Here is a 17,406-nt window from a genome sequence, read left to right as displayed (position 1 = left end):
AAAAGCTCGCAATCGAACGGCTGTCGTGCACGGGCGGCAACGGTCGATTGTTGTGGGACCCAAGACTTTATTTTTGGCCAGAATCGAAACCGAAACCACTGGCACCAGCTTAATTAATCTGGTAGCGTGCTTTTAACATAAACAAAGAATACTTTATTTCCATGCTTTCTTTCCACGGAAGTTCTTCGTCAATCTAGCCTTGGATTTTCGATGCTCGCGAGTTCGAGCGGATTTCATGCGCCGAGCAGCCACTGGGAGGTTCTTTTTCTTCTCCTTTTGGCGATTACTCAAGCCTCCAGTCTAAATCCAAACAAACAAAATCTAACGAGTGATCTAGCGAAAGAAAAACATACCTTTCGTTTCTTTACTGCTGCTCGTGAAGTATAGGTGCCTCTGTCGTCCCTTCCGGCCTTGGACGAAGCAATTCTCTCTTCTTTGCTTTGCTTTCTCCGTATGTTTGCCTGTAAGTAAAGCAATACAGAGTGAGCGCTTCGTGCTGAAAGAAAGAAATGAAGAGCTTACCTCTAGTTTTGAAGGATCAAGCGGACGTTGGTTTTGTGACTCCGAAGCGATTTCCTAAGCCCGTGATTGGAGAGAGCATTTTCAGCTTCTCGCTTGGCCTAAAAAGGAAAGGAAAAAGGAAAAAGTGAAGTCAAAGTGGTACCGAGTGGTGATAAGTACCTGAATCTCTCGAATTCGTCGGAAGTCTTCGTTTGATAAAATGCCATCGCCAGAGACCTCGTCATCCTCCAGTTTGCTACCCGCAAACTTTTTAAGTTGGCTCAAGCTCATGTCGTCAAGGTTTGATTCCTCGCCGTCCATTTTCTTTCGCTTAAGCGTTGCGACCTGTTTCGTTTCGCCATTCTTCAGTTCCTTTTCCAAAGTCTCGAGCACATCTTCATCTGACCCTTCGTTGTCATCTCCACTGTCTTCATCATCTTCGCCTTCGTCATCTTCTTCGTCTTTTTCTTCGTTGTCATCTTCTAGCTCTTCTCCACTGCCTTCACCCTCATCCTCGCTACTTTCTTCTTCCTCTTCTCTTCCACTTTCGTCATCTTCGTCTCCACACTCTCCACTATTGTTTTCGTCCTCCTCTTGCTCCGCCAAAAGCTCTACGCCCGGTACGTCGGTGTGGACAACGACTTTACCAAAAGCCTTTGGTTCCACGGATAAATCAGTGCCGCGACCACGGTGCTTCTTCATTAAAAGTGATGGATTAACCTGTCAAATAAAAATTTGTGTCTTTAGTAAAGACTCCCAGGCACTTAACTAACCTGGCGATAGAGTCCAATGATGGAGTTCGCAGCAGCAGATACTGCTTTTTCTCGGGATTTTTTGTACATTGAAAGATCTTCAAGAAGGTCTCTTGTCATGATCTGCACGAAAGAAAAAACGGTGAGAAAAGGAATGAGACTTATGATCTCACCAGTGGCATCCGAGCACAAATCTCACGAACGGTGTTTAGACCGACGGCAATAACCTGCGCTAGTCCATCAGCAACATAAAAACCATGAAAGATAATTTACCTCAGGCCGCGAGCGATCATGCACAAACGAGTTCACCAGTTGCTTCAGCAATGGTTCTACTGCATCAACTGGAACCTAAAACGAAGTGTCAGAAAGGAACTAAGCTTGAGTATCGGCTCACCTTATCGTGGCATGCCTGAACTGCGGCCGCAAGCAGCTGAGTTTCATCTTGTTGGTGAGGCTGCAGGCAAGTTATAATATTAAATCGGAATAGGGAACTAGTCCGCAGACTTACCGACACATAGCGCTGTAAATGAGGATAGAAACTGAGTAGTAAAAGCTGATGCATCCCCACGCATCGCGAAATAACCATAATCATCATAAGTTTCACCTATAGAAACAAAGACATATCACCATCTATGAATCCCAGAAGGTTTTCTTACCTGAAATTTCTCGTTACAGTTTTGCAAGCGCGCAAACAACTTCTCCGCGAATTCCTTGTTTCACAATACGTAGTATTTTAGCAACTTCCGAACCGAGGTGAAAAACCAGGACTAACCTGTGGATCTCGCAGATGCTCGAGAGGTGCAAAGCTTCCTTTTTTCTCCTCCTGCGCTTTTATCCGCTGCTGTTTTTTCAAGCTACGGATGGCCCTCTCTATCTTAGCTTGCTTCTTCTTCTTGCTCGACACCGTGCCTTTGTGTTGTGACTAGAGTTCACCGAAATCGAACATTTCAATAGTGCGTGATAAATCAGCCAAACCTTACCTTGTATATGGCTTCCTTGCTCACACCAACAGCTCCTGAGGGTGTGTCATCTTCTTGATCGGACTCGTCGCTGTCTTCATCGTATTTATTTTCGTAGCCATGCAGAAATTTCAAGGTAGCTATCATAATTCTACGAAAACAGTGTCAAAATGGCAGCTTAAACTTAAAGAAAACTTGAGCTAAACTCACCTCGGAGACTTGTGGAAACAAGCGTTGCAGATTGCATTCGCAGTTTGCGGATCAATCCACACCTTTCGCCTGTAGAGCTCGCAAGTCAAGACGAAAGCATGCTTTGCACGAGCTTCATCGTCTTCCTAAACGTTTTAATGTCGGTGAGCGCTCGAAGCAATAAGAAAGTAGAAAAGTGCATACCTGGATTACTGGAAAGATGATGTTCTGCAAGGACCTGTTCTTGGCTTCGTTCCTGTGCTTGCGATTCATGCGAGAGATGTTTTGCAAAAGGTGGGAGGAGACAAACTTTTTGAGATTTTTGTCTCCTGAGGATTGAAGCTTTATCATCACTGGCAAGACTTCCACGAGGGAAATTTTCTAGCAGAAAAACGAAAGGTTAAAGACCTTGTATAAATTTTTTTCACTTCCTTACCTCTCGATTGCGAAGAAGAATGAGAGCTTGCGCAAGGTGACAACGCAAAGACGATGGAAGACGATTGCTAGCATTCTCGAGTAAATTGAGTAGCTGATGCGGAAATCCAGCCAGCTCCTTGGGATACGACGGCGTAACATGAGCTAGAAACATCGCCATATCGCCCAGCTCCTTGGCGGCCGCGTGATCGGGCGCCAGAGCGGCAAACGAAACGCTCCCATTCCCAGTATCCGGCGCCTCCAGCTCAAGAACACCCAAGCACGCCTTGAAATGCCGCAGCTGCAAATCGAGCTCTGCCTCATACCCACCGGGATCCTCCTTCATTCGCGATTGCAGCAGCAGCAAATCGGCGTGCGGAGTCACCTCCATCGCGCACTCCAAGAGCCCTAAAATCAAACCAGAGTGATAAACCCTAAACTCTCATTGGACGGCTAGCATTTAATTCCAAGGTTTATTCTCCTTTATTCCCACCGATCGAACGGTCACTATTCATCTTTAGCAAAAATCTTTGTACACAGACACCTAGCTTTAGAATGCCGATCCACTGCCCCTTCTCTGCCCGAGCAACACGTCCTTGGCCTCGTTGATCTTCGTCGCGAGGTAATCGCTCCCTCCAGCATCTGGATGATTCGCGACCATCACTTTCCTGTGCGCCTCTTTGATCTTCTCCTGGGCGACGCTTTCCCTGTCCGCAAGAGCTTTGGACTCGAATCGAGAGAGGAAAAACCCTTACCTCACGCCAAGGATCAGCGCGGCTTCTCGTCTCGTCATCGTCGGCTGGAAACCGCCCTCGTAGAATTTTCGCAATCGCGGCACTGCCGGTCGCGTCCGGAACGCGTGCCATGCCTCAACCCCATACTTCCCAGCTATCGCAGCTGCGGCGATCGCAACTCCAGCAATGAATGGCGTAGCCTGCGAGATTGGGGCATCAGCACGCTGATCGATCGATCCCATTCACTCACCATACTTCCCTGGCGAAGCGCGCTTCGCTCGCTCGTAATCCCTAACCCTAAAAACGCCATAGCCAGAAAATGGACGGCGGAGATCTTTTGAGCAAGAACCCTAAGCCCTAATTTCTCTTGGCGAGGCGGCGAGAGAGCGATGGCGCAGCGGCTGACTTACCGGAGGCGCCACAGCTATGCGACCAGATCCAACCAGACCAAGGTCGTGAGAACGCCGGGTAAGTCTCTCCTCCCCTCTCTCTCGTTCTCGATCGATGCATTCTCACGGATTTCTCTCAGGTGGGCGTCTCGTCTACCAGACCGCGACGAAGAAGGCGAAGGGGCCGCGATGCGCGATCACCAAGAAGCCCATCATCGGGGTAAGGCATCTCGATTCTCTCGCTTTCTCGCTGCTTAGCGCTAGCTCTTTGATCTGTGCTAGGTTCCTCGTCTAAGGCCGATGGAGTATAAGCGCTCTCGCATTGCTAGGCACAAGAAATCCATCAGCAGGGCCTACGGTGGATCCATGTCCGCGTCGGCAGTGCGCGAGAGGTAAAGTATCGATCGATCTGTCAATGGGATCTCTCAAAATAAAAACTTTGGTTCTTCCAGGATCATGCGAGCTTTCTTGGTGGAGGAGCAAAAGATCGTGAAGAAGGTCCTCAAGGTCCAAAAGGCGAAGGAGAAGCAAGCCGCCAAAGCCCAAGCTTAGACGATCTAAAGAATGTGGCCTCTTTTTTTGTTTGAAATTTTAAAGTCTCGACGTTCTCGTTTTTCTTTCTAGGGTTTTAGATAGGGTTCTTGCGGAGGATTTGATGGCGCTGGGGAGAGCGCTCGCCTCGGCCGCGAGGAAAGCTACTGCCGATTCCATTCCAAGATCCTACATTGCGTCTCGATCGGTGACAAGGTGTAGATATTTCGTGTTGTTTTCTATTCCATAGCCTCAGTCTCGCAGATTTCGAGCTGCTGCCTCCTCCGCGGCGCATTTCTCCATCCCGTTCCACAATGCGACCGCGCAAGCTCGTCTGGTCGCGAGATTGAGCGCTGGAGGGAATTTCACTTCGTTTGCGTTGTTTCAAGGTACGTGAAATGGTGAACTTTTTTTCTTGTTTTCCTGAGCATTCATGCATTGGAGTTCGTATGTGGAATTTTTTTCCAAATCTTCTATGTTCATGCCAAAGTATTTGTGTGTGTGCTCGTGTGTGTAGATGATGAAGGCACATAGTGATGTTTCCAGCGCCCCTAAATGACATTGCAATTTTTTTTACCTGCTTAGATGATCTTGATGACACCTGATGGTGCGGCTGCCTTGACGAATTGTTCTTGATTGCTGGAGAGGCTATAGCTGCTTTTCATCTTTCATTTCTTTTCTCGTTTTGAAAAATCTCTCACTTTTTCGGCTCTCATGATCGCGGTGTGTTGTTAGAACTCGGCTCAGCGCAGCCTCGATGATTCCCGGGGTGAGTAAGCCATCGCGTCATTTTGTCCAAAGATGACTCTTAAACGTTTTTGAAATTCAAGCTGAGATTGTTTCATTAAGGTTCGCTATTCATTCATTGGGTTTTACTTTGCACAATTTGGGCCCGTCTGGAATGGTTCTTCACTTCCACTGTAGGCACAAATGGTGAAAGCCAATACCGAGGAGCAGCTATGGCAGCTATTCTTTGAAGACCCATCTTCCTGGTGGGACAATAGAACTGTGAAGGTAATTCTTGGTTCTATCTCATAAGTACTGAATAGATATCTTCTGTCTCTTTTCCTTTTCCAGAGTAATCCGAGATTTCCAGACTTCAAGCATGCAACAAGCGGAGCTAGTCTCTGGATCAATTCCCGGACTCCCAAATGGGTGGCACCAAAACTGTCGACTCTGACTCAGACATCGTGCAGTGAAGTTCAGTTTCGAAAATCATGTGTTGGAAGCTCGGTGAGGAAGAAAGAAGTTGGCAAGCACTCGCTGGCGGCATATCTCAAATTGCTAGACGATGGAGTAAAGCCGGCTACTGGGTCAATCCTCGCTGCGTTGAAGGTCTGTAGCAGCTCACGAGATCTCCAAGCGGGTAAGAAGATTCATAAGGACGTAGTTGACAGTGGTGAACTCTCCAACATATTCATCTCTAACACTTTGATTGACATGTATGCAAAGTGCGGGAGCATGGCTGAGGCTCGGCAGCTGTTCGACAGCATGAAGCACCGCGACGTAGTTTCATGGACTGCAATTGTCCAGGGATATGCAAACTCTGGGGAAGGGGAACTGGCTCTCAAGCTTTATTCAAGAATGCAAGACGAGGGCCACAAATGCAACAGAGTCAGCATCCTGGCTGCGCTGAAAGCGTGTGCTAGTCTGGCAGAGAAAGAAGACAATGAACTACTCGGTGGCAAACATCTCAAGGTGAAGTGCCTGGGAAGGGTCAGAGCTTTACACCCTCAAGTAACTGGCAACGAGGCCGAGCTGGACCTTTTCGTGGCGAACAGTCTGATCGATGTTTACTCGAAGTGTGGGAGCATGGCAGATGCTCAACAGGTTTTCGACAAAATCCAGCATCACAGTGTGGTCTCCTGGAACTGCCTTATTCAAGGTTATGCCGAAAGCGGGCAGGGTGAACAGGCACTAGATTATTACGAACTTATGCAAAGTAGAGGCTTCAAAGCGGATACAGTGACACTCGTAGCAGCATTGAAGGCCTGCGCTTGTTTGGCAGAAGGAGAAGAGAGAAATGGGATGTTTGTCAACCTCCGCAGAGTGAGAGCCATTCACACTCTAGCTGCTAGCAACTGTTTGGTGGACGTTGTCCTGGCGAATACTCTTGTTGATTCTTATGCGAAGTGTGGGAGCATGGTGGATGCTCGTCAAGTTTTTGAGAAAATGGAGCAGCATACCGTGGTTTCATGGACAGTACTCATTCTCGGGTATGCTCAGAACGGGGAATGCGAAGTGGCACTGGAGCTTTATGCTCGTATGAAAGACGAAGGTTGTGCAGCCAACCTCGTGACAATTCTGGCTGCTCTCAAAGCATGCACAGGTGTTGCTGAGAAAGCGTTCGCTTCAGGAACAGTTGCCAGGACGGAGTGCATTTGGAAAGGCAAGAGTATCCATGCTGAAGCTGCCAGAATTAGCGTGGAGATGAACCAGTCTGTGGCGAACACTCTGATCGACATGTACGCGAAATGTGGCAGCTTGGAAGATGCTCTTCGAGTTTTCCAGTTTATGAGGCGTCACGACGTTGTCTCCTGGAACTGTCTCATACATGGTTTTGCCAAGTGTGGCAACGGAGACGCGGCTCTTGAGATGTTCTCGTGCATGAGGGACGAAGATCATCCTCCGGATCGCATCACTTTTATTGCTGCTTTGAAGGCCTGCGCGAGCTCTGCTGAACAAGAAGAAGCCAAGGTCGTCGATGGGAGAGCTGTGAAGCAAGAGTGCTTACAACGAGGCAGGACTATTCATAAGAGAGCTGCAGAGAGCCTGGACATACTGGATCCGGCAATGCTCAACACGCTGGTGGACACGTACGCGAAGTGCGGAAGTATGGGGGATGCTCGGCAGGTGTTCGAGAGTATGCAGGAAAGGAGCGTGGTTTCTTGGAACTGCATAATTCTGGGATATGCACAGGCAGGAGAGTCCGAGATTGCTCTACAGCTTTATGCAAAGATGAGAGACGACAAAAACTCGTGTTTGCCAGACGCCGTGACTTTCACAGGTGCTTTCAAGGCTTGTGGTGCGCTGGGGGCGCTGGAAACAGGGAAGCAGATCGAAGCCGACGTTCGTAGTGCCGGACTTGACACTGACACTATGGTGCTGAACTCTCTCCTCGACTTTTACTGTAAGTGTGGGAGCATGCCCGAGGCCGAGCGGGTTTTTAGCTCCGTTTCTGCGAAGACGCAAGTTACGTGGGCTGCACTGATGGCAGGCTACAGCTCCATCGGACAGACGCAGCGTGTTTTTCAGCTGTTCGAGGACATGCAGCGGCATCGAGTTCAACCCGACGATGTTACGTTCCTCACACTTCTCAGCGCGTGCAGCCACGCGGGGCTTGTGGACAAGGGAAAGGAGTACTTCCAGGCAATGAGCTCTAACAAGTTTGGAATAAGTCCAAGCCGGCAGCATTACTCGTGCATGGTGGATATGTTGGGCCGGGCAAACCAGCTGGACGAGGCCGTGACCATGATCCAGAGCATGCCGGGCAAAGCAGACGTGGTGATATGGATGGTGCTTTTGGCCGCTGCTGAGAAGTGGAAGAACGTGGATGCTGGGAGGTTGGCTTTCGAGTCACTCATGAAACTGGATGCGAAGAATGCGACGGCTTATGTGCTAATGTCCAACATCTATGCCGGTGCTGGAATGCTTGAGGAACTGGTCCAGATACAAGACATGTGCAGGCAAAGTCACCACTAGCGACCATTGACGTTCCGGCTTACTTCCTTCGCCTACGAGGACCTTTTTCTTCGGAATCAGAGTCGACTTCCTTGACCAGCTGCTGCTTGTTCTCGTTCTCCTCCATTCTCAGCTTCCGGAGATCGCCTTCGATGGTTCCTTCTTCCGGAATCGACCTCGACTTAAGCATTGCTACCACCTCATGCATCGTTGGCCGGTGCTCTGGCAAGTTCTGTGCGCACAAGGCGGCAACCTGGATCATCCTCGTCAGCTCTTCTCCGTCATACTTCCCCTCCAGCCTGGGATCCGCGAGCTCGTCGAATCTTCGCTCCATCACCAGCGGTGCGGCCCACTGGATGATGCTCCGCTTCTTGCCGGGACCAATCTTCTCGATCGGTTTTCTACCTGTCACCAGCTCCAGCAGCAGGATACCAAAGCTGTAGACGTCGCAGCTCTCCGACACTTTTCCCCACATCGCGTACTCGGGTGCCAGATATCCCAGCGTGCCTTTGACGCGGGTGGTGAGATGAGTGACGCCGTCGGGGATGAACTTGGCGAAGCCGAAGTCGGCAACCTGAGCTTGGAAGTTCGAGTCGATGAGTATGTTGCTGGCTTTCACATCTCGGTGTATGATATGTGGATTGGCAGTGTGATGCAGGTACCTGAGAGAGCCACAGGAGAGAAGAAAAAAAGGTATGCATGAAGCTGTAAGAGGTTTGAAAGAAACTTACGCTAATCCTTCTGCAGAACCGATGGCGATTTCCACTCGCTTCCTCCAGTCGAGGAGCTTGTCCGACGAGAAGTGACCGTGGAGGTGCGATAGAAGGCTCAGGTTTGGCATATAGTCGTAGACGATCAATCTCTCCTCGCCCTCAGCGCAGTAGCCACGCAGCTTTAGCAGGTTTTTGTGATGCAGCCGTCCCAACGTCTCAACTTCCACTGCGAATGACATCTCGTTGGTGGTGTTCATCACTTTGAGCCTCTTGACGGCGATCTGGAAACATGAGGTAGGGAAAGAGACTCAAGGCTCTTCTTTTGTTGCTAATCAAAGTTTTATTTTTTTCACCTCAGATTTGTCCCCAAGCTGGCCGTAGAAGACGCTCCCAAAGCCCCCCTCGCCGAGCTTATTCTCATAGCTGAAGTTGTTCGTGGCGAATTGCAGCTCCTTCAAGCTAAAAATCTTCCACGTCCTTGCGCTCTCGTCGTCGTCCCTGAGACAGGTATGAATTCTGCTGGCCGGCACAAAATCAATCAATCCCTTTACTTACTTCATACTCCTTCCAGCGTAGCAGCATCCGGAGCTCAGCCTTTTGGTTACCCAAGACATATTCATTCGCAACTTCATCACTCGCTTGCAACGACTGATGCTGATGATCATCTCCATCGTCTCCTCGCCGTCATCACCATCGCAACAGAAGGTGAGAGCCAAGTCAATACAGCGCTTTGTGCATAGTGCAACATACGAAGGGCCACAGCTGGCCGGGTGCTACACAAGGAACAGTCGAGCGAACGCTATGAGCTCTACCACCATTAAATTAATCGGATACTTCCAAGGAACAGGTTTGCTAAGACCGATGCTTTGTTTTGTGTCGCTTTTGATTGTTCCCAGGATCTCACCACCGCTTTCGTGCAGTATTCTCTCTTCTTTTCTGGCCAAGGATGTGCATAAAACATCCAGGGGGGGCTCGTCGCTGGATCAGCGAAAGAAATATAGAGCGCGGAGAAGACTTTTGGCAATTTAGCGGCTCTTAGACGATCTTAACAGGATCGAACGCGTCCTTCCTTTCCTCGACCCAGGGATCTCGCAGGTACGCAGTGGCAAAGTTGCAATCTAGACAATCTAGAAGACAAGACTCTCTTCGTCGAGTTTCTTCCTTGCAAGTTGGTTAAAGCTACTTGATCCTCTGCGGTGATGGGTTTGGTGTTCTCTTCTCTCAAGGTAATGCTCTTTATATCTTTTAGAGTGTTCTTCTATTGTCGAATACAGGTGGAAGAAAACAAGTAAAGCTAAAACAAAAGACTTAAAAAAAGATGAGTTATTAGAACAATTTCTCTACAAATATTCAATACACATAACCAGAAAAAAATATTTCATTCGCCCTCAGAATTGAGAATCGGTCTCACCAGAGGATGCATTTGTGCCATGTACACAATAGCCCACCTAGAAAAAAAAAAAGAACCAAAGCTCCCACTCGAATTCCAATCCAGAAAAAAAAAGAGAGAGAGAGAGAGAGAAAGGCAAGAAGAACTCACAAGAGCCAGCAGCAAATTGCAGCAACAATCACCAATGTGATGTGTAACCTAGGTGGGAGTGTGAGTGAGATTTTAGCCAAGAGATTCCAATCTAGAAATCTTCTTACAGATTTGCGGAAGGCCCCTTGTTGAAGAGGACGCGGACACTCACAGATCCGAGCAGCGCCGCAACGAGAAAGACAAGGCTCGTCTCCGCGAAATTCATCCTTCAAGATAGGGAATAGAACAAACCCTAAAATGTAACCTTTGTCTTTCTTTGTCTGACTTCGTTTGAATTCGTTTGACTTATGCTTGTTTAGAAAACTCACTACATACTACTCTACAAACTCACTTCTTTTTCTTCAGGATCAGACTCAGGGTTCACTTCCATATCTTCATTTAATACCATCTCTTCTTCCATTCCAGCTCTGCAATTCGAGTAATACCAGGTAGCATCCCAGTTCACACAAGTCATATGAAACCAAGAGCCTGCACATCACCTCCATGCCTTCCTGTTTGCAGCAAGGGAGAGTGAGCACTTCCTCAGCTGCGTCCTCTTGTCAGCAACGGATGTAGCTCTCCAAACGAGACACAAAGTCGATGAAAGCTATCTGTTGCTTCATATCTACAACCACAGTCCACACTAGCACCTTGGTCCTCTTCTCTCCATCAAACAGCTCTCTTGCCACACATTTTGCAGGGCATGTTTTGGGGCCCAAAATGCAGTCTTCGTGAATTGTTGGAGAGGTACCACATGTCCCGCAGGCGTGTTTTCTGGCGCCCAAAAGAACACAGGATTGTGGAGGTACATTGCAACTTTGGATCAATTGCCCTGCATTATAAGAGTAGAGGGAGTGTGAAATATTTCATGTGAAGTATTAGCTAAGCCCCATGCGACTGAGCTCACCCATGTTCAAACACGAGGGAATTTTGCCTGCCTGGATCCGGACTCAACAGTTACAACACAACAAGGGGTGTCGGGGTGTGAACACCCCATTGCCCCAAAACACACACAAAAGCGAGAGGCTAGCCCAAGCTGTGGCACACCACACATGTTGGTCGTCCAAGTCTCCCGGTGGTTCTGCCCAAGCATTGGCCAGGAGCACATGTGTTGGGTTATATTTGAGTGATATAAGTAATGAATATATCTAGAATATTTAAGAAGATTCAAGTTTATTTTAAGATCCTAACCACAAGGAATTTTGAAGGTGATTTATACCCAATCAACTCAGGCATTCTAGGACAATTTCTAGCTTGCTACAAGTATCACGACCGGGAAGCTGCCACGCAAGCACTGCAATATAGGGTTTAAGGATCCACAGAAGTCACGAAACTGGAGAAATTGAATGGTAAAAAGCTTTGCCCCGTTAAAATGTGCCAAACACTTTCTTTCATCTTCTAAGTTTAACAGTATAGAAAGGCCTGCTATTATTTCGTTATCTTGTCTGCTGCTTGTATCCACGCCTGAGGGAGCCACCGCTCTTGTCACATATGGTGATTGAGTCATGGGGTTTCTTTTTCGTGAACGAGGTTGTGCTGATTGTTGGACGTCATAATGTTTTTGGAATGAACCTTGAGCATGCCAATTAAAAGTGCTAGAGAGATGCACCTAGCAATGAAATGCTGGCTTTCTTCACTTCTATGGCCAATTGATTTAGTTCTTGATGACTGAAAAAGGAAAAAGGAAGCCATTTGCACCTTATATATTGCAGTGGATTAGCCAATGGATGCGTCACGACTCAAGCTTATAAATTCCTCCCTTCTCGAGAGCACCTTTCTAGCATCACTCGGGGGACCAAGTCAGCACTTTGTCACCCACGACGATCCTCAGCATCGCCTCTATGAAGCGATGACATCATGTACTTCATGATGTCATCCCATTAGCAGGAGGAAGAGCATACCAATAAAACATTCAATCAGCGCACGGAAAGAACTAGACAATGACAATCCATGTACTTCATCCTCTCCGGCCATTTCTGCAGCTCAAGGAGGTCACCTTGCGTACGTGCATTCAACACTGATTCGTCCAAAGGAGGCACACCTTGATCTTTGCACAATTCCAAACAGACAAAAAACGTATTGCAAGTTGGCAAAACATAGAACATATAGTGCTCAGTACCTTTGTATGAGTTGTAGTCGATGTTGTTGTTCTGAACACTTCAGCATACACATCAAGGATGCCTGCCATAAGTGTTCACAAAAGACTGCCAAATACATTCTATCATAGTGTCTAGCAGCAATGTTTCTTTGCATCTCAACTCAGGCAGAACTAGCATTCTTAGGAAATAGTTAAGCAGAGTAATAAAAAACCAAGAAATAACACTTGATAAATTGCTCTATTTTCCTTTTGTTTCCTACACTCCACAATAAATAGGGCTTGAGGGTTTCTTTATGTCACTTATTGAGCTTGGGATCTACTGCGGTTTGGTTGTGTTCAGAACTTGGTATCCGTCCGTCAAGTATCTCGGAATCGCTTTGAGAAACAGTTCAAAACTACATTCAGATTATGTTATTTAATGCAAAACCGAGCTTCTGACCGGTCCTCATCTTGGGCCTTCAAATCAATGTGAAAACAATCACGAGGATAGAAACAATTAAAATGAAGCAAAGTTGCTTATCAAAACATATTTCTCGTTGTATTCAAAGCCTTTGAAGTCGCATGCCCTTAGCATCTCTTTGGCTTCGAAACGCCCTAATCCTGCTGTGACGGTGCAGAGATGCATTGGACATGTCAACAAAAGCGCCAGGTGATACGGTCTTATATGTGTAGATCCTGAGGAGCAAAGGGACTTCTTACAATTGCACAGCAGTAACCTTCAGACCTCCATAAAATGTGTTCTCTGCGCCCAAGCAACTCTCAATGGATCCCTCAGTCCGCCATATGTTGACAAAAGGCTCCACTCCAATGTGATATGCCGTAGGCTCAGACATGGCCTTGGCGACTTTGCTATAGCCCCGCTTGCGGCTGCCTTGCTTCATTTTGCTAGGCTGGATCTGATTTGTAGAAAACCAAGATGATCCAGTACGTTCTCTTTGACTTGATGTCTCTTTCTGTTTTCTTTCTATACAGGCCAGGGTGGAGTTTTCACTGGAATGCCTTTCGCAATTGCAAGTTTATTCATTCTGTTCGACTCAAAGTGCCTTGGCAAGAAACTAGGCTGGGGAATCAAAATCGCCAAGAGGAAGGACTTTGCTCTTGAAAGTTTCCTTTGAAGTTGGATTTGCTGGCTTACAAACAGATCACTACGAGCTCACTATGTTTCTAGGAAATCACTCTAGAAATTCTACGGGTTTCCAAAGATTGCGATTTTCAAATGTCGTGTGTAGGAAGTTACTGCTAGAAAGCACTTCTTTGGTTTTAACACCCCTAGATGAGATTTACAGTTTGGAAATCCTTTTGGTTGTGAGACCAAGCAGCTCCATCACCTCTCTCAGAATCGTCGAGTTTTCTTCTTCATCGCCCACCTCATGGTTTGCCTTCCAGGCCACTTCCTCAAAGAGCGAAGAAAGCTCCTCCTCTTCTCGCATGAACTCCTCATCCACGGCACTCGTCTTTCCACTCCCAGAAACGCGCTCACAACCTTCCTCATCATCATTAGCTACTCGCGACTCCACTTCGCCAAAGAGCTTGTAGAGCAGCTCTTCCTCTTGCAAATACCAGGCTCTCTCTTTGCGCGATTCGTTTGCTGCCCCTGTGAAGTCCATCACTCCTTTATTCATCCACAGCTGATCACTGAGCATCTCTACACCACACCTGATCTTCTCGCGAAAGTTTAGGTAGCCCTTATACTAACCTCTCATTATATACTGCTAAGACACCTTTTCCTAGATGATAATATTCTTTCCACCTTTTCCTTTACAAATACTGTATCTAAAATCAATCAAAGAAACATCGTCTGGATGATGTTTTCAAGCGAAGCTCGCTGGAGAAAGTCTCGGACTCAGACAAGGCCGTGGTTGTCGGTTGCAAAGGTACTCATTGCTTCGATCATCCTGCTTGTCTCTGCCTGACGAGATGGTTTGTGAGCAGCAATCTGGCATGGAGGAAACAGATAGTTGGATGCAATCCTTCGCAAGTTACGCCAGTGATCTCCATAGAGAGCGAAGCCAATTGCTCGTCCAAAGAGGAGCTGCTGCGCCGACTGCTTGAGAGGCCTCCTGTCCGCGAACTCGGAGCTGTTGAGCAGCTCTCGTGCCACTTCCGGCATGCTAGTGATGATCGTCCTCGTGTTCCCCAGGCTGAAGGCCATGAGCTCTTTGGCGTGGTACCTCTCGGCGACCTTGGCCAACTTTTGGTGGGCTTGGCCTCCCATCTCCGTCAAGACTCCAAGCACTGGCCATCCTCGCGGCCCCGGGATGGTCTGCTTCTTCCTCAACGTTCTCCCCCATTCATTGCCACCAAGAACAAGCCAAGCAGCCAAGATCGATCCACCAATCGAATCCAGAAGACGACTCCAATGATCTAGAGGAGGAGGAAATGCTTTCCTGGAACTCTTTGCCAGTGACCGGATAGCGCTTGGTATCCAGGGCGCCCAAGGAGGCCCGATAATCTTTTATCACAGAGGACCATGGTGGATCACCTTAAGAACGAAGCTCTAGCATCGAAAAAACAAGATAAATCGAGTCGCTCGAGCTATACTGCAAAAAAAAACAAAGAAAGAAAAAGACGAGGAGTCTCTTCTTCGATCACAGCACCTCGTCCTCCTCTTTTCTCTCCTTCCTGGCCAACAATTGCGCGTTGAGGATCTCGTTCCACACGTCTGGAACTCCCGGCAAGCACCAGTGCAAGCAGTCCTGGATCCCCGGCCTGGCATTCGCAGTGAATCGCGAGAGGTGAGCTTCTCCCCGGAACTGTGAGAGGTGCGTGATGTTCAACAGCTCCACCCTGGTGTTGGCCACCGCTTCCTCGGACAGCACGTCCCTCGACGGCCTGTTTGAGACGTCCACCCCGAAAGCTTTGATGTTGTCGCAGCGCCCACCCGAGTTCCAGTCCCCGTTCATGAAGTGCCTGGGCGAGAGAGCTGTGAGAACGCCTCGGAGCTCCGGCCTAGCACCGATCTGCCTGTCCAGCCACCTCACCACCTTCTTCACCGCAAACTGGTGCGAGTAGCTCACCGATGCGAAGCGGGAGCCTTTGAGCGCCACCTTCTTCCCACCAACGTACATCTCCCACTTGTTCCCGTTTATCTTCCCCGAGTTCCAGTGGTGTCCCGTGTTGAGGATCACCAGATCCATCCGGGCTACGTTCCTCTTGAGGAAATCCACCGGCCTGTCCAGATGCATCGCCGCAGCCGAGCTCGGATCGGTCGCGTTGTAGAGCTTGATCTTGCAGAGACTTGCTGACCAGTAGAAGAGGATGGTGGTGTTCGTTTCCGTGAACCTGTATGCCCAGCCATTTGGTCGGAGAGACCACGTAGGCCGCTTGTCGAAACCATACTCCTGTCCAGCATCGGTCGCTACCATGTCGTCTTTGCCTCGCGTTATCATGCACAAAAGTGACTGAAACTGTTGCCGGCCCAGAGAATCCCCCACGAAAGCGATTGTTTTGTTCTTCCATCTGTTATCGGATGATGTTTATTATTAGTAGAAGAAGAACACACTTAGAGAAGCATTATTTACCTTGAGAGAAAAACCCGGCCATCAAAAGGCGGAAGATCACATCCTTGAGGTTGCCATCTATACTTCTCGTAATCGAAGTCCTTCCTTCCCTGCACCTTGCAGGCCCACATCGAGGAAAGAAACTGCGAGCACATTTCGCCCGAGTAAAGTGGTCTGTTCGAGTCGTTCAACCATTTTCCCTTTGAGTAATCACACTGTGGAACTGAAACAATGAATAGTTTAGAGACAAGACGAAAGAAAAACAAATTAAGTAGTTCAGTACCTTGCTTGTAAACTTCCCTAACAGGAGACGCTTTCCTTGTAGCAAGCTCTGGGTAAAAGTAAACAGCCAAACTTTAGAGAAAGGAACAATCGCTAGAACCGAAAACATTCTATAAGATCTAGGAGTGTGTTTTTTTTGTTTTGTTTTGCGGTTCTAGATTTTTAAATTCGAGGTGGAGAGATTTGCTCGACCTGAAACCGTGCTATTTAGCAACTCCATGATGCTGCCATCGTGCGAGACAGCAATCGATTTGGAGAATCTAGATAGATCGAGTGCCCCCGCAAACAAAGCTACATTCATGAATGCCAGTGAAAGAAAAAAATCTAAAGAATGCTCAGCCTAGAATCCAAAAAGCTGGACAAAACGTACCAAGTTCCAGGCGAAGCCCCGGCCCCCATGCTCTCGATCCGAGCACACTCGCTGCCGGCGATCCCTCCCACCCGAAAACCACGATGAATCCACACAGCACCGCGAGCATGAGGACAAGCGCGCGCCTCGCTCGCATCCCATACAAGATCGCTCCTCCTCCGCCGCCGCCTCCTACCGCCTTGAAATGCTGATCGGAATCCCTCTTTCTCAGCTTCTCGCCCGGGATCAGCACCATGATCGCCAAGAACCTCATCGCTGCCGATAATCCGCCATCGCTTGCGCGAAATCTTCGCCCCCGCCACAAACCCTAGCTACGACAACAAAGAAGCCCAGACCCAAGGCAAACCAACGCAACAACTGAAGCTCATGAGACAGGTATACCATCAATATTTTTACTCGCTACGCGTTCCAGCCATTAACTGTAGAACGGTAAGATTTTGCAATCACGTACTATACGAATATTCTCTGCCACCTGTTTCCTAACGGCCGGATTCGTAGGGTAAAATGGAAATATCCATACGAATATTCATTCTACCTGTCGTGTAACGGCCGGTTACCGGTTCAGCCGGTTTGCGCGAGGCATATTCCAATCCCGTGTTCTTCGCGTCTAGGGTTTTGTTTCGAGGGGGCGATGGAGAGGAGGGATTCGCTGCTGGTCATGGCGCTGATTTTTGTACTGTGCTTCGTCGTCATGGCAGTGCGTATGCCAGTTCCTCCTTCATCGGTCACAGGTTTGTGGATCTTGCTCGATATTTCGCGGAATTTTTTTTATTT

At 48.2% G+C, this 17,406-nt stretch overlaps 7 protein-coding genes and 1 long non-coding RNA gene across 9 annotated transcripts; 3 read left to right on the top strand and 5 right to left on the bottom strand.

Moving 5' to 3' along the window:
- Nucleotides 1-85: 85 nt before the first annotated feature.
- Nucleotides 86-3,243, bottom strand: LOC9650456 (protein SDA1 homolog). The gene is given in 16 exon segments (XM_024663022.1): nt 86-300; nt 354-461; nt 523-575; nt 578-620; nt 682-1,221; nt 1,275-1,376; nt 1,427-1,480; nt 1,527-1,601; nt 1,648-1,707; nt 1,762-1,857; nt 1,910-1,963; nt 2,026-2,175; nt 2,234-2,363; nt 2,423-2,547; nt 2,606-2,782; nt 2,838-3,243. Coding segments are annotated over 16 exon segments (2,283 nt in total). The 5' UTR covers nt 3,207-3,243; the 3' UTR covers nt 86-153.
- Nucleotides 3,244-3,274: 31 nt separating this feature from the next.
- LOC9650709 (mitochondrial import inner membrane translocase subunit TIM14-1) lies at nt 3,275-3,880 on the bottom strand. Its single transcript, XM_002989275.2, has 3 exons — nt 3,800-3,880; nt 3,571-3,749; nt 3,275-3,522 (listed from the first exon to the last, which is right to left on the bottom strand). Exons 1-3 carry the CDS (start codon nt 3,857-3,859, stop codon nt 3,366-3,368), a joined length of 396 nt encoding a protein of 131 aa, XP_002989321.2. The 5' UTR covers nt 3,860-3,880; the 3' UTR covers nt 3,275-3,365.
- Nucleotides 3,881-3,882: 2 nt separating this feature from the next.
- Nucleotides 3,883-5,313, top strand: LOC9650455 (60S ribosomal protein L34). Its single transcript, XM_002989319.2, has 6 exons — nt 3,883-4,017; nt 4,079-4,158; nt 4,221-4,330; nt 4,391-4,685; nt 4,734-4,858; nt 5,205-5,313. Exons 1-4 carry the CDS (start codon nt 3,939-3,941, stop codon nt 4,488-4,490), a joined length of 369 nt encoding a protein of 122 aa, XP_002989365.2. The 5' UTR covers nt 3,883-3,938; the 3' UTR covers nt 4,491-4,685; nt 4,734-4,858; nt 5,205-5,313.
- A 409-nt stretch (nt 5,314-5,722) lies between these two features.
- LOC112341976 (pentatricopeptide repeat-containing protein At5g27110-like) lies at nt 5,723-8,184 on the top strand. The gene is made up of 2 exons (XM_024663023.1): nt 5,723-5,835; nt 5,922-8,184. Exon 2 carries the CDS (start codon nt 5,931-5,933, stop codon nt 8,169-8,171), a length of 2,241 nt encoding a protein of 746 aa, XP_024518791.1. The 5' UTR covers nt 5,723-5,835; nt 5,922-5,930; the 3' UTR covers nt 8,172-8,184.
- Nucleotides 8,161-9,547, bottom strand: LOC9650454 (PTI1-like tyrosine-protein kinase At3g15890). The gene is made up of 4 exons (XM_002989274.2): nt 9,419-9,547; nt 9,217-9,361; nt 8,882-9,144; nt 8,161-8,812 (listed from the first exon to the last, which is right to left on the bottom strand). Exons 1-4 carry the CDS (start codon nt 9,532-9,534, stop codon nt 8,191-8,193), a joined length of 1,146 nt encoding a protein of 381 aa, XP_002989320.2. The 5' UTR covers nt 9,535-9,547; the 3' UTR covers nt 8,161-8,190.
- On the top strand, nt 9,043-10,254 carry LOC112341977. Its single transcript, XR_002990781.1, has 5 exons — nt 9,043-9,157; nt 9,222-9,370; nt 9,435-9,710; nt 9,784-10,089; nt 10,138-10,254. It is a non-coding gene; the product is annotated as an uncharacterized LOC112341977 (long non-coding RNA).
- Nucleotides 10,169-10,646, bottom strand: LOC9650453 (V-type proton ATPase subunit e2). Its single transcript, XM_002989273.2, has 3 exons — nt 10,511-10,646; nt 10,404-10,451; nt 10,169-10,311 (listed from the first exon to the last, which is right to left on the bottom strand). Exons 1-3 carry the CDS (start codon nt 10,606-10,608, stop codon nt 10,242-10,244), a joined length of 216 nt encoding a protein of 71 aa, XP_002989319.1. The 5' UTR covers nt 10,609-10,646; the 3' UTR covers nt 10,169-10,241.
- Nucleotides 10,647-14,902: 4,256 nt separating this feature from the next.
- LOC9650452 (protein trichome birefringence-like 14) lies at nt 14,903-16,995 on the bottom strand. Of its 2 annotated transcripts, XM_024663024.1 has the most exons (5): nt 16,633-16,995; nt 16,455-16,553; nt 16,264-16,311; nt 16,002-16,203; nt 14,903-15,939 (listed from the first exon to the last, which is right to left on the bottom strand). In XM_024663024.1, exons 1-5 carry the CDS (start codon nt 16,883-16,885, stop codon nt 15,069-15,071), a joined length of 1,473 nt encoding a protein of 490 aa, XP_024518792.1. In that variant the 5' UTR covers nt 16,886-16,995; the 3' UTR covers nt 14,903-15,068. The 2 variants fall into 2 exon arrangements, with proteins under 2 accessions (XP_024518792.1, XP_002989318.2); XM_002989272.2 differs by lacking the exon at nt 16,455-16,553.
- Nucleotides 16,996-17,406: the final 411 nt, after the last annotated feature.

This window comes from Selaginella moellendorffii, unplaced genomic scaffold (assembly GCF_000143415.4).
Source record: "Selaginella moellendorffii unplaced genomic scaffold, v1.0 SELMOscaffold_96, whole genome shotgun sequence".
Lineage (NCBI taxonomy): Eukaryota > Viridiplantae > Streptophyta > Lycopodiopsida > Selaginellales > Selaginellaceae > Selaginella > Selaginella moellendorffii.
This window is presented reverse-complemented; position numbering and strand designations above follow the sequence as displayed.